Below are 13,761 nucleotides of genomic sequence, written 5' to 3'. Positions count from 1 at the left end.
ATCAAAAATGCACAATTCAAGGCAGAGGGAGGTTGTGTCCCCAGAGGTGTGCCGGGCACCTTGCCTGGGTGCGGGCCCTCAGGGCCAGGGGCTGGGGCACATTTCACAGTGGCAGAGGCTGGGTGGGGACAGGTCTCCTGGTGGGAGGTCCCTGTGGGCAGTGGCCAAGGGTCCATCAGCCTCTGGTTCCCAGGCAGGGCAGATGAGCCAGGGGGAGGCTCCAGAACAATGGCCAGTGGCAGCCAGGTCAGGCACACAGCAGCAGGAGCTGGGGTCAGTCCTGGCCATGGCGGGGGGGGGGGGGGCAAGGGGAGGGAAGACCACCCTTCTGGGGGCTGTGGGTCCTTTGCCTGCAGCAAGGGTGTGGACCCATCCTCCTCAAAACTCCCAAACAATGCAGCCCAAATCCAAGTGAGCATCTGAGGCAGGGTATGGAGTCTGGCAGGGCAGGGCCTGGACAGCAGCAGAGATGAGTTGCTGGGGCAGTCTGGCCCCCTTCCTGCCTTCCTCTTACAAGGGCAGTGGACCAGGGAGGTGCAGGGAGGTCCAGAAGCTCAGAGGGAGACAGGGTGGGGCTGGAAGTTTCCAGTTCCAGCTTTGCTCCTCTCCGGTGGATGTGAGATGTGAGGACAGGGAGGACGGTGGGCCAGGCAGTCTGCATAGTAGAGGTCCCAGCTCATCAGGTCTGACTGCAGCCTGGGTTCCTGGGAAGATGGCCCGGGGGCGGTCTGAGGCAGGAGCACATAGCAGCCAGGGCACAGCTAGGCCTCGGGGGCCAGGCCCCTCTGCTACAGGACTCCTTGTCTTTTCCCCAGTTCTTGGGGCTCAGTAGGGTGAGCGTCTTCCCGGTAGGTTCCTGGTTGCGAGCTGTGGCAGATGCCAGGGTGAGGGAGGGGTGTCACAAGACCTCCAGTTGCCTGAATTGTTGCAGAGCACCAGACTTGGAGGGTGGACTCCAGGGCCCATAGGCAGGGGTGGGAGGGCCGGATGCCACCCCACGGGGTCCCCGCGGCTAGTTCTGCCCTGAGAAGCTGCTCCTCTCTCGGGCGAGGTGTAGCGGAACCTTACAGGTAGGCCGGTGGGGAGGAGGGGGGCAGCACGGGAGCCCCGCCCACAGAGATGACCCCTCCCCACCCGGTAGCTCCACCCACGGACCCCGCCCTTCCAGGGGTAGCTCCACCCCGCCCCGTCCCCATCCAGGGAGCCCGCACCTGTGTAGGAGAACCCCACTCCACTCAGGAACCTCACCCTTGCCCTACCACAGGTTACCCTGATCCCATCCAGGGGAGTCCTAGTCCTGGGTTCCCGCCTCCCGAGAAGCCCCGCCCCATCGAAGGAAGAAACCAGAACCAGTCGAAGGACCCCGCCCCTATCCAGGGATCCCTATTTCCGCCCTTCTAGGGAGGAGCCCACCCCCATCCAGGAGCCCCACTCGGAGGCCCGCCCCCAGAGAGGAGCCCTGCCCCATTCAGGGAGAAAATCTGCACTTGTAGGGTGGCCCAGTCCCCTCCCAGGGAGCCTCATTTCCGCCCTACTAGGGACGGGGCGGGGAAGGTCCGGCACCCATCCTCGAGCCCTAGTTGGGAGCCCTGCCCTATCCAGATTGGAGCCCCGCCCCCGCCCTATCAGGGAAGAAGCCCGCCTCCATTCAGAACTCTCAGTTGGGGGCCCACCCCTATCCAGGCAGGAGTCCTCCCGATTCAGGAGCCCAATCCCCACCCCCAACACCCTATCCAGGGAGGAGACCGCCCCCAGAGAGGAGCCCGCCCCCGACCTATCCGGGGAGGAGTCCTCCCCCATCCGGGACTCCCAGATGGGAGCCCCGCCCCCAGACAGGAGCCCCGCCCCCGCCCTATCCAGGGAGCAGCCCGCCCCCTGCAGGAGCCGCACGCGGGGCGGGCGCGCTACTTGCAGGTGTGCACGTCGTAGACACGCGAGCACTCCTGGCAGCTCACATAGCAACACCAGTGGAAGACGCAGTGGCACTTCTCGCGGCGCCGCTCGGTGCGCGCGTTGTGGCCGCGGCCGCAGCACAGCAGGTCGCAGCCGTCGATGCCGTGCGAGCTCACGTTGCAGGTGCGGTCGCGGGTACCGAATGAGCCGGTCTCGGGGTTGGGCTCGCAGAAGTTGGGCGAGGCCTCGTAGTAGACTAGGTCGCGGTCCGTGGGCACCTTGAAGTAGGTGTAGCGCGGCCGCAGGGTCTCCACCCACCCGCGCGACTCGCGGTGCTTCTCCACCACCATCTCCGAGGCGCTGTCGTACTTGTCTTTGAGGAAGTCGCCAATGGCGCGGAAGTCGGGCTGCGACCACCAGCAGGTCTTCACCTCGCAGCTGCCCGACAGCCCGTGACATTTGCACTTGAGGTGCATGTGGCTGGCGATGGCCTGCAGGAGCGCGCCAATGAGGGGCATCAGGGCCCGCCCAGTGCAGCTTGTTCGTGGGGGGGGGGGTGGGGGGGCTCTCCCTCCCTTCCCCGGGGCTGTGCTCTTGGCCTGTGGTCCCCCTGCCCCATGTTCTCCTGGCAAACTCAGTGCAACCTGTCTGTTCCATAAAGTCCCCTCTCCATGCGTCACCAGTGCCACCTCTTGAGCCAATGCCTCCCCTGGCCGACCCAAGATCACCGGAGGGCACCTCCGGTGCCTGACAGCTTCACCTCTCTCCTTGGCTGTGTCTTATGACTGGGGGAGGGAGGGAGGGAAGGGACGGAGAGTAATGATCAGGTTCAGGCATGCAGGAGGGAGGACATTAATTCTGACCTGGAGAACCCAAAACCGCAGCCCAGAGGACGTGTACATGGCCTGGTGGCAAAGCTGGGGGCTGAACTGAGCGCGGATAATGGGAGTGGCTTGAGCAGAGCCCCTTCAGGGCCCAGAAAACTGGATTTATGGAGCTATAAGGGAATAGGAAGAGGAGGGATGTAGTGCAGGGGGACAAGGCTGGGGGATCTTGGGGTCTTGAGGAATGTGTTTCTTTCCTTCTCTCTTTTTATTTTTATTAAAAAATTTTTAAGTGTATTTATTTATTTTGAGAGACAGAGAGAACGAACAGGGCAGGGGCAGAGAGAGGGAGAGAGAGATCCCAAGCTGGCTCCACATTGTCAGTGTACAGCCCCATGTGAGGCTCGAACTCACCAACCATGAGATTATGACCTGAGCCAAAACCAAGAGTTGCTTACTTAACCGACTGAGCCACCCAGGTGCCCCTCTTTCCTTCTCTCTTTGAGGGAAGGGATGGGATTGGGGGTGAAGGGGCCTGTGACTTAATCCAAACTAAGGTTGCACTGCCCACTGTGGTGGGCACCTGCCACCTGTGAGCCCTTGAGATGTGGCCAGTCCACAGTGTGGTGTGCTGTATATACAAACCAGATGCTGGCTTGCACAGAGTCCCCAGGCTTCATGCAAGAAAAGTACATAAAATATCCCCTTCACTATTTTAATATTGATTGTGACCATTATGGCACTGATAACACGTTGGTTGATATACTGGCCTTAATAAAATTTCGTGGTAAAACTAATGCCACTTGCTTCCTCTTTAAATGTGGCTACTAGAAAATGCATAAGTATGTATGTGAGTCCCATCATACTCCTGTTGGACAGTGTAAGGTGGGCTCTGTGTCCATACGTGAGTCCTGTTATACTCCTGTTGGACAGTGTAGGGTGGGCTCTGTGTCCATATGCGAGTCCCATTATACTCCTGCTGGACAGTGTAAGGTGGGCTCTGTGTCTGTACATGAGTCCCGTTATATTCCTGTTGGGCAGTGTAAGGTGAGCTCTGTGTCCAGATGCTGCCTGCACCCCGTCCCCCTCACCTACACTTCCCTCTCATACTGGCCCTTTCCGGGGGTATCTGTAATGACTGCATCCCTCCTCTCAGTTAATTTCTGTCTCATCTCCATTTTCTTCTTTTCTCCAGAGACCTCTTCAGTCTCTTTAATTTTACTTTTGTCAAAGTTATACATGCATATACTTTAAAGAGACCAAGAGTTCCTGAGACTTGCTCCCACGACCATGCACACACAGCACCTGACTGACCGGCCAAGGCAACAACTTGTGCATCTTGCATCTCTAATAGAATGTTTGCTTGCTACTCCTTGAGTTTGGGGGGTTCGGCAATGTCTCCCCTCTCACCATGGAGGGTGGGAAGTCAGCTCTTTATCATCAACCCAAACATGCCAATGCACATCTCCCCAGCCCTCTCCACCCCAAAAAACTAAAGCAGAATCCAGTTACATGGATATCGAGTGCTGATGCTATTGGAACTGTGTTCAATGTCATACCCAGCTGAGCCCTGTTATAGGGCATGATTACTTTTTCTTTCCTACAAAACTTTCTTGTTGCTGTTTTTAATGTACTTATCACGGATTCAGACTCAGACTTTCCCCAAACTGTGTAAATATTCTCTTCAAGATGATCAAACATATCATGTATTCTAAGATTTCAGCTTCTCGGAGACATCTCTTTGAGAGACCTTCTGGTAAATTTTGTGAAATGTGCATGTCTGAAAACACAGTTTTTCTACTTGAAAAGTTGACAGGATGGTTTAGCTGGGTATAAAATTCTTGGTTTACAATATTATTTCCCTTCTGAACTCTGAAAGCAGCACTCCATTTTTATTCCAGCTTCCATTGTTCTTCTTGGAAATTCCAATGCCATTTTGATTCCCAATCCTTTGCATGAAACCCAAGGCTTGGAGGGCTTCTCTGTCATGGGCTGTGAACTTCAAAACACTAGGTCTTGGTATGGGTCTCCTCTTTCATATGCCAGTCACTTATTTGGGCTGTTTGGTCTGAAACTTGTGATATTCAGTCCTGAGAACCTTCCTGCCTTCTTTGCTGATTTCTTCTTCATGTTCACCATTGACTGTCTCTGACAGAACCTCCATATTCTCCATTCTTTCCTATTTTCCATCTCTTTGTTATTTTCTTCTACTTTATAGAAGGGTGTCTCAAGTATCTGCCAACCTTTCTGCTGGGAGATTTGTTTCTGCTATCCTACTTTCAATTTCTAGTGGCATTTTTTCCTTCTCTGAATATTCTTTTAATTTAACATCCTGTTCCAATTTTATGGGACAGTATTTTATATCTCTGGGTATAGTGGGTTTTTTTTTTAACTCTTTTCTTTCTTTTTTAAAACAGTGTTTATTTATTTATTAGGAGAAAGAGAGAGAGAGTGCAAGTGAGGGAGGGGCAGAGAGAGAGGGAGAGAGAGAATGCCAAGCAGGCTCCATGTTCAGTGTAGAGGCTGACTCAGGGCTCAATCCCACAACATGATCCTGAGATCATGACCTGAGCCAAAATCAAGAGTCAGACACTTAACCGACTGAGCCACCCAGGTGTCCCTAAAATTGTTTCAATTTTTTTAAATTTTTAAAATATAAAAACAGGGAGGGGGACAAAACATAAGAGACTCTTAAATATGGAGAATAAATAGAGGGTTACTTGAGGGGTTGTGGGGGGGGATGGGCTAAATGGGTAAGGGGCATTAAGGAATCTACTCCTGAAATCACTGTTGCACTACATGCTAACTAACTTGGATGTAAATTTAAAAAATAAGTTAAATAGAAAATATATAATCTTCTCACCCAACATGGAGCTCGGACTCATGACCCTGAGATCAAGAGTTGCATGCTTTACCGACTGAGCCAGCCAGGTGCCTGAAATAGTGGTAGTTTTGAAGTTTTCATCTCTCTTTACAATGTCTCTTTCCCATAAGTTTTGTTTTTGTTTGTTTTGGTCTTTAACTTTGTGGTTACAGGAGGCCTTCCTCAGATGTCCTGTGATCCTTGGATGTCTGCTCATATTTAAAAGCAGGATACCAGGGGCCCCTAGGTGGCTTAGTTGGTGAAGCACCTGATTTGGCTCAAGTCATGATCACAGCTTGTGTGTTCAAGCCCCGTGTTGGGCTCTGTGCTGACAGCTCAGAGCCTGGAGCCTGCTTTGGATTTTTTTGTCTCCCTCTTTCTCTGCCCTCCCCCACTCATGCTCTGTCTCTCTCTTTCTCAAAAATAAATAGACATTAAAAAATAAAATAAATAAAAGCAGGACACTAAACATCTTGTTGGAAGCTCATGTGCTTGGTGGAGACTTGTCAGCATGGGCCCTCACTACAGTGTGACCTGGCTGTGACGATGGGGGAGTCCCAGGTAGGTATCTTTAAGTCTCCTCTTGGGTTGGTCCAATTCCCAGGGGAGAATCTTCGACTCCTGTCTGGAGGGTCAAGCTTCACCGTGGCATATGGAGACTAGGAAGAGAAATGCATGTGTAGATGGGGACTACTTTCACTTGGGAAACCAGGCTGTGCTTGGTGTCCCTCAGTCCAGACACACTGTGCTTTGCCCTTTTCAGAGACTACATACCCAGACTTCTGCCATTGTAAAGGACGGGTGTTTCCTGGATGTAAGGAGATGGACAGAAAACCTGGTGGGTTCCGAATTGCTTTTAAAATAGATGATCAATCCATTTCCTGTTTTTAGACCCAGTATTTGTCTATACTTTTCAAGACACCTGTTACTAGTAGTTCCTGGGTTGGCTGTCAGAGTTCTCCTCTACTGGTTTAGGATTCTGCTTTCTCCTAAGACCCAGTTATTCATGGATCTGCTTCTCAGTTTGCAAACTCTGGCTGCCATTGTTAGGTACTGCTTTCCACGTTTTCAGGAGTTATCATGAATTTATATGTTATGGCATTCATTTGTTATCATTTTAGTGGGGTTCTGGGAGGTCGCAGAGGGAAATGCTTATGTTCACTTTGTTGTCTTTCACTGGGATTTCTCATACATCTTTCACTTCTACAATTGCGATGTGATTGTTTCCTAAATATATGCTTTTTATAGTTTCCAGTTCTCTGATGAAACATTCAGACTCGCATTTTGGCTTTGTAAGCCTAAATAAGCATGTATATTTTTTCACAATCTGTGTCTCGTAATTGTAGTATCTGGAGTCCCTGTGGACTCATTTCTGTGATTTTTGCTGATGATCACTCATTCTGTCACCAGCTCATGTGATAGGTTATCTTTGATTATGTGCTGGACACTGTGGTTGAAAAATTATTTGTAGTAACATTTTTTAAACATTGAATAAGGTTATCATCCTCCAAAGAGGATTTGTCTGCCTTTTTCCAGGTGCATGGGAAAACCAGCAATTTGGAATCACCATAATTTGTTCTCAGATCTTGGGATTTTTCTAGCCTGCACATGTGTACCAGGGCTGGGCTACTTCTGGTTTTCCTTTAGTCCTCAGGATCCCAGGCTAAACTGAGGAGTGATGTCCTAGAGATAGCACCCTTGATGAGCCCCTTTGGGGCTCAGTCGATTAAGTGTCTGAGTCTTGTTCTTGGGTCAGGTCATGATCTCATGGTTTCTGGGATTGAGCCCCATGTTGGGCTCTGCGCTGACAGCATGGAGCCTGCTTGGGATTCTATCTCTCCCTCTCCTTCTGCCCCTCCCCCACACACTCTCTCTGTCTCTTTCTCTCAAAGAAAATAAACTTAAAAAAAAAGAAAGAAAAAAGAAATCTTTGCCTACTCCAAGGTCACAGAGATGTTCTTTCATGTTTTCTTCCTAACATTTTCGTTTCATTTTGTTTTACCTTTTGCATTTGGGTTTGTAATTGGCTTTCTATATGGTGCGAAGTAGGAGTCAGGTTAATTTTTTCCACCATATCGTTATCCAATTCACTGAGCACCATTTATTGAAAAGAGACTATTTTTTTGTCTGCACTGGACTCATTGTCCTTGGGATAAGTCAGGGGACTGTATACTGGTGGGCTTCCTATGCTTCTAACAGGGCACTTTCACATCTGACAGTGTGCTTTGTGCCCAACACGAAGATGAGTCACTCATCTTGTTTTCTGTTGCTGGCAGGTGAAGCCGCTGGTTCCAAGGCCAGCACCATCTTTGTGCTGATCAATCTGCTGGAGCCCTCCAGGTTCCCACATGGATCCCCTCGCATAGGCGGTCAGTTCTTTGGGCCCAGTCCTTTCGAACAGGGCTTACAGAGCCCTTCACGGCTTGGTCCCTATTTCTCTGTCCCTCCTCTGCTTTCCGTGTTCTGTTCTTCCAGACAACCTCACTTGCAGTCCTGTCCTACACTGTAGGCTGCCTGAGGCTCTCCTGGCCTCCCCCCAACCTAGATAACTGCTGGTTACTTTGCACATCTCCTCTCAATGCTACTGCCAGCAGGAGGCTTTTTCTGAGATGCCAGCCTGGAGTGTGGCCCCTCTGCAGTGCCTGAGTCACCTTGAGAATGTGCATTTCCTTATCACAGAACTTCCCCACTCTGTGCTGTAGTGGCCTCGCTGTCTTCCTCCCTGGACTTGTGGGCATTCCTGCAGGGCAGACCCTTATCCCCCCTGCCTTCCAGTGGCCTTAACTGCACCGGGCTGTTTCAGATGGCCTTGCCACCCCAGTCAGCCCTCCCACAATACTCCCAACAAACCACACCCTGCAGGGAACCAGGTCACACATCCTGCCCAGAAAGCTTCTATTTCTCTGGGGCCTCAGGAATGTGGCCAGAGGGGTTTCCCAGTGCACCCCCCAGACCCCACAGGCCCATGGTAGGATGCCTCCCCACTCTACCCCCAGGATGCACTGGGCCTGGATGGATGACCCCCTGTGCACCCCAGAGTGTGCAGGGTCATGGTCACAGCCACTGCCCCATGCTCCCCCGGGACGAGCCAGGAGCTGTCAACATACCTGGCGTCCAGCCTCATTGTTGTGGCGGTTCATTGCAGAGCGGGCATCTGGCCGGTTCTCCCGTGCGTCTGCAAACTCCCGAGACACCATGCCACCGAACTCGATGTCCTCGCTGCAGCCGCCCCACTTCCAGCCCTCACCCGGGGAGCCCTGGTGGCGGCTGCTGCAGCCACAGATGGTGGCGGAGCCCTCAGCACAGGAGCGCGTCACGGCAAAGGCCACACCGGCAGAGGCAATGGCATGCACAAAGGCAGACTCCCGGGTGGCTGTGGAGAGAGGCAACAGGGTGGGCAGGACCTGGCAGGGCTGGGGTGGTGAAGCCGAGCCCTGGGCATCGCCGCCCCTTTCAGGGCAGGGCTCTGGGCACCTGGGGTGGACATGGGCGCTGGAGGCCAGGCAGGGCTGCAGGGGAGAGGGGTGCCCTGTGCATAGGACCCAAGGAGGAGGGTGGGTATTGGGAAAAAGTACTTGGAGGGCCTACGGGCCCCAGGAGAGATGCTGGATATCACTCCCCGCGAAGAGCCACAGGGACCCCTGTAATATGAAGGTCAGATCAGAGCCAGTGCTGGAGAGGATGTGCAGAATCTGAGCCCTGTGCACTGCTGGGGAACTTGGTGCTGCATCTAGGAAAGCAGTTTGATGGCTTCTTGCAACCCTATGCGTACCAGGTGACCAGGCCACTCAGCTGGGTATTCACCCCTTGAGGAAATGAGGTGGTCACAGAGACCAGGGAGCAAACATCATGGCTACTTTATTTGTAATAGCCTCAACCTGGAAGCTTCCAAATGTCCATCAACAGGTGAATGGACAGAAAACTGTGGCACCAAATCAGTAAGTCCGGGGACATGATGCACCACACGGTGACTTGTCAGCAATACCGTGTTGTGTGCTTGAAACTTGCTAAGAGGTCTTACATGTTCCGGTCACAAGAGAAACAACTGTAACCAGGCTGTGCGTGATGCGTAGTCACCAGACAATCATTTTGGTGATCGTTTTGCAGTATATACACGTGCATGTGGGGGTGGGCCCGACCTGGCCTTCCATGCCGGGCATGGGGCGTGTACCCTGCTGTGTCCCTGCATCCATCCTGGGCAGCAGGCCTGGACGGTGCTGGGGCTCCCAATGGCTCCTGTCACGGTCACGGGGATGCTGCTGCCTCCTGACCCACATCAGTGCCCAGGGGACTTTGGTCCTGGGAGGTGGTTGGGCAGGGAGGCTTCACCCTGGGAGGGGGATGGGCAGATGGGGGGCTTTGTCCTGGGAGGGGGATGGGCAGGGGGGCTTTCGTCCCAGGAGGGGGATGGGTGGGGGGGACTTTACCCTGGGAGGGGGATGGGCGGGGGGGGGGGACTTTGGTCCTGGGAGGGGGATGGTGGGGGCTTCACCCTGGGGAACCAGCAGAGGCTGTAGGCTACCCCTCACTCTTCCTCAGGCTTGCCTGCCCCAAAGCCCAGGCAGGTGGAGGCAGGGGAGCAGTGAGGGTTCCAGCCAGGAGCATGCACACACTGACACTCACTCAGCACCCAGCACACCTGTCACTGAAAATCCCACATTTATTCATCTAGCACTGCCCCCCCTTCCCTGTGAGTCCAGCTTTCAGCATCAGCCAGGTGCACCATCAGAGGCTCCTGGTTGGAACCTGCACTCCCAGCCTGCAGCTTCCCCCATCCACATGCATGTGCCACACGTGTTGCACACACACATACACACACACACGCACATGCACACGCATGCACAGCCATGCAGGCAAACACACGTGCACATACGTATGCACACACGGGCTGTGCCTGGTCCCTTTGGAGTTCCTGGCCTTATGTCCTTGCTTCACCTGCACACGGGCCTCCCCCACACTCAGCCCTCGTCCTTCCCTCAGGCTATTTCCACTGCTCCTCTGGTCACGTGCACCTGCCCTGTCCCTTGTCTGCTCTTCAGGGTATGGGCCTTGCAGTCCCGGTGCGGTCGGTGCCTGGCCCAGGAAGCTCTCTCTTCAGTCCTCTCCCCAGCATGCAAGCTCCCTGGGGTGGGGGACTGTGTTTCGTTCATTTTTGGTTTCCAATTCCTGTAGATGGTGGGTGGGGAGCGAGGCCCGGTCTAAGCAGAGGGCCGGGCTCTGGGATGGACGGGGAGGCCCAGCAGGGCCAGAGCCTACCCTGGACAGGCCTGTGCCATGAGACTGGATCTCCACCCCTGCCCACTCAGCATCCTTCCCTGCCCCTTTTCCCGACGGCCAGCCAGCGGCCACCTCCCCCAGATGCTTGATGCCTTGGCCTCACTTTGCTTCCATAATACGGCCAGCAGTTCTCGAGCAGGCATGGAGTGGCCTTCTATGGGCCCAAGGCACGGTGAATAAAGGCCAGTGTGCCCTGGTTGTAGACCCCCTGCCCTTCTGTCCCTGCACTCCAGCGGAGCCGCGTCTTTATTTTGCCTTCCCTGAGGGTGGGCTTGGCTCCTTGTGTCCTCACCCCTCCAGAACCCAGGCCTGGGGCTGCTCCTGCCCTCCAGGCAGGGCATGTGGGCTGCTGGGCCAGGCAGGTGTTTCCTAGGTATTCCTGGATCTCAGTGCACACAGCCGGGTGCCTTCCGCCCTCTTGCTGCTTCCAGCTGGCTGAGGGCCCCCGGTGGCCCTTCTCCAGCCCCTGGGTACCAACTCCTGCCCAGGGGGCCAGAACTGCTCCTCCTGGAGAACATGCCTCCCCTCCTCTGAGACAAGCAGAGAGCCAGCGAGCCTGGGGCCTTGCACCTTCCTTGAACAAGGGTGTGGCCGCTTAACAGGCTCAGGCAGAGGGGCCAGGAGGGGCCAGGTCACCAGACACACTCGAGGGGAAGGGCGTGCTCAGGGCAGGGGGAGGGGTCTCCCTTGAACTTGGAGGAAGAATTCGGTCCTGCCCTGCTCTCTCACCAGCTGGCTGTGTGACCCAGCCCTGGCCTCCCTCCCCTGTGGGCCTCAATCTCCCCTACCCAGTAAGGAAGGGGCTCGTCACACATGAGGTCCTGAAGGCTGACGCTACCTTGTAGCCTGCCTCCAACTTGTTCATGAGGAAAGGAAGCCTCTAAGGAGAGGCCACAAGACCATGGGAGCACAAGACCACAAGAAAACCATGAGAGCTTGTTCTGGCAAAGAGTCTGCTTAGAAACAGAAGTCACAGCCTCCAAGCACTTTGGGATGGCCGTGCCCTGACTTTGCAGACGCCTGGCCCACCCCACCTTACCTGAGGGGTTGGGGCTGCGGGGACCACAGCAGCAGACAGGTGGCTGACGCAATGTGCCTCCTGAGAAGATGCTCCAGGGACACCGTGGAGGCCTTCTCAGCAAAGAATCAGGAAACGTCAGATAGATGCAAGAGGCCTGACCTGGTTCCTCCTAGTCTTGTGGGCACGAAGGGCCAGGGCCAGGCATACCCAGGATGGGATCCCAGATGGGTGGGAGAATGGGAGAAACCTGGGAGTGTAGTTATCATGGACGGATCTTTGTGCTGATGGATGCAGCTGGCTTTGTTAGCACTGGGGATGTCTGGGAGCGGACATGGACCCTGAACATCACTCTTGCCACATTTCTGTATGTCTACAATTCTTTCTAAAGAAAAAGTTAAAAGACATGCTGAGGTCATGGAGAAGGAAGACCCCCAGCATGTCCAGGTGACACCTCACAGTAGCAGGGACATCTGACCCAGGGGTGTGGGATTAGGCTTCACTGGGGCAGGAATCACAGGGCATGCCGGAAAGTGTGTGTGTGTGTGTGTGTGTGTGTGTGTGTGTGTGTGTGTGTTGGATAGAGAGCCCATTGCTTTTATCAGATTTCCACAGGTCATGAGCCTACTGGCTGGAGTAGGAGGAGGTAGGACAGGGCTCCCCTGAGGCTGTGCGTGGGGAGGACACAGTGAGGACTCCGACCAGGGTCTGGAGCCCTGGCAGCCGCCCCAGTCACAGGAAAGTTCTTAGCCACTGACAGCTGCTTTGTCAGACGTTTCTGCTTCTGTTTACACAACAGAGGCAGCTAGGGAGTGGGAGGGGAGCCATCACACCGTGGGAAGGAAATCACATCTTTGGAATGAGATTGGAGACACCTCCATCATGTCACTGTCACTGGCAATGGGCTGCAGCAGGTCAAGAGAAGAAGAGGGGGCATAGGCCCCTGGGAGGGAAGCCAAAGGGCCAATGCTGCCAGTTTGCCAAGTCCCTGGGACAGAGCCTGCATGAGCCTTTGGAGCTGCTCAGGACTGTCCTGCTGGCCCCAGGATTCTTCTTCACACCCGTGAGATGGGCTCTGCCTCCCTGGGTCTCAGAACTTCAGGACTATACCCATCTTGCTTCCAGACTCGGATTTCACAGGCTGGTCAAACACCAGAGATCATTTGAGGACTGAATTAGGACTGCCAAGGCTTGTTGCTTTTCCATGAGAGTATAAGATATGTGAAAAATGACTATCATAATTTTGGAGGTGAGGTCAGGGTTGGAAAAAGGAAGAAGAAAGGGAATTTAGTGGCAAAGTCATTCTGTGAGTTAAGCATCCTCCATGCGGAAAACCATCTTTGCCAGAAATTTGCCATTGTTTCATTACTAATTAGTTACGGAGTTCATGCAAAGTATCAATGATCTATTCTTCCTTCCATTCATCTACCATCTATCCATTTATCCATCCATCCATTCATCCATCCATCCATCCATCCATCTGTCCATCCATCCACTATCCATGTATCCATCCACCATCCATTTATCCATCCATCCACCCATCCACCATCAATTTATCCATCAAACCATCCATCCATCCATCCATCCATCCATCCATTTATCCATTCTTCCACCCATCCACTATCCATGTATCCATCCACCATCCATTTATCTATCCATCCACCCATCCGCCATCAATTTATCCATCCATCCTCCATCCATCCACCATCAATTTATCCATCAAACCATCCATCCATCCATCCATCTGACATCCATCCATCCATCCATCCATCTATTCACCCATCCAGCATCCATGTATACATACATCAAAACATCCATCCATCCATCCATCACCATCCATTTATTCATCCATCCACCATCAATTTATTCATCAAATCATCCATCCA

At 53.6% G+C, this 13,761-nt stretch overlaps 1 protein-coding gene across 1 annotated transcript in view; it reads right to left on the bottom strand.

Annotated features, from left to right (window-relative positions):
- Positions 1-1,898: 1,898 nt before the first annotated feature.
- WNT3A (Wnt family member 3A) overlaps positions 1,899-13,761 on the bottom strand; it is a 40,986-nt gene continuing 29,123 nt past the window's right edge. The window contains exons 3-4 of the mRNA XM_040454408.1: positions 8,688-8,953; positions 1,899-2,384 (exon numbers count right to left, since the gene is read on the bottom strand). Coding sequence (XP_040310342.1) covers positions 1,905-2,384; positions 8,688-8,953 — 746 coding nt within the window. The 3' untranslated portion in view covers positions 1,899-1,904. The remainder of the gene's footprint in view (positions 2,385-8,687; positions 8,954-13,761) is intronic.

Source organism: Herpailurus yagouaroundi, unplaced genomic scaffold (assembly GCF_014898765.1).
Source record: "Herpailurus yagouaroundi ecotype Mexico unplaced genomic scaffold, PumYag 212, whole genome shotgun sequence".
Classification (NCBI taxonomy): domain Eukaryota; kingdom Metazoa; phylum Chordata; class Mammalia; order Carnivora; family Felidae; genus Herpailurus; species Herpailurus yagouaroundi.
This window is presented reverse-complemented; position numbering and strand designations above follow the sequence as displayed.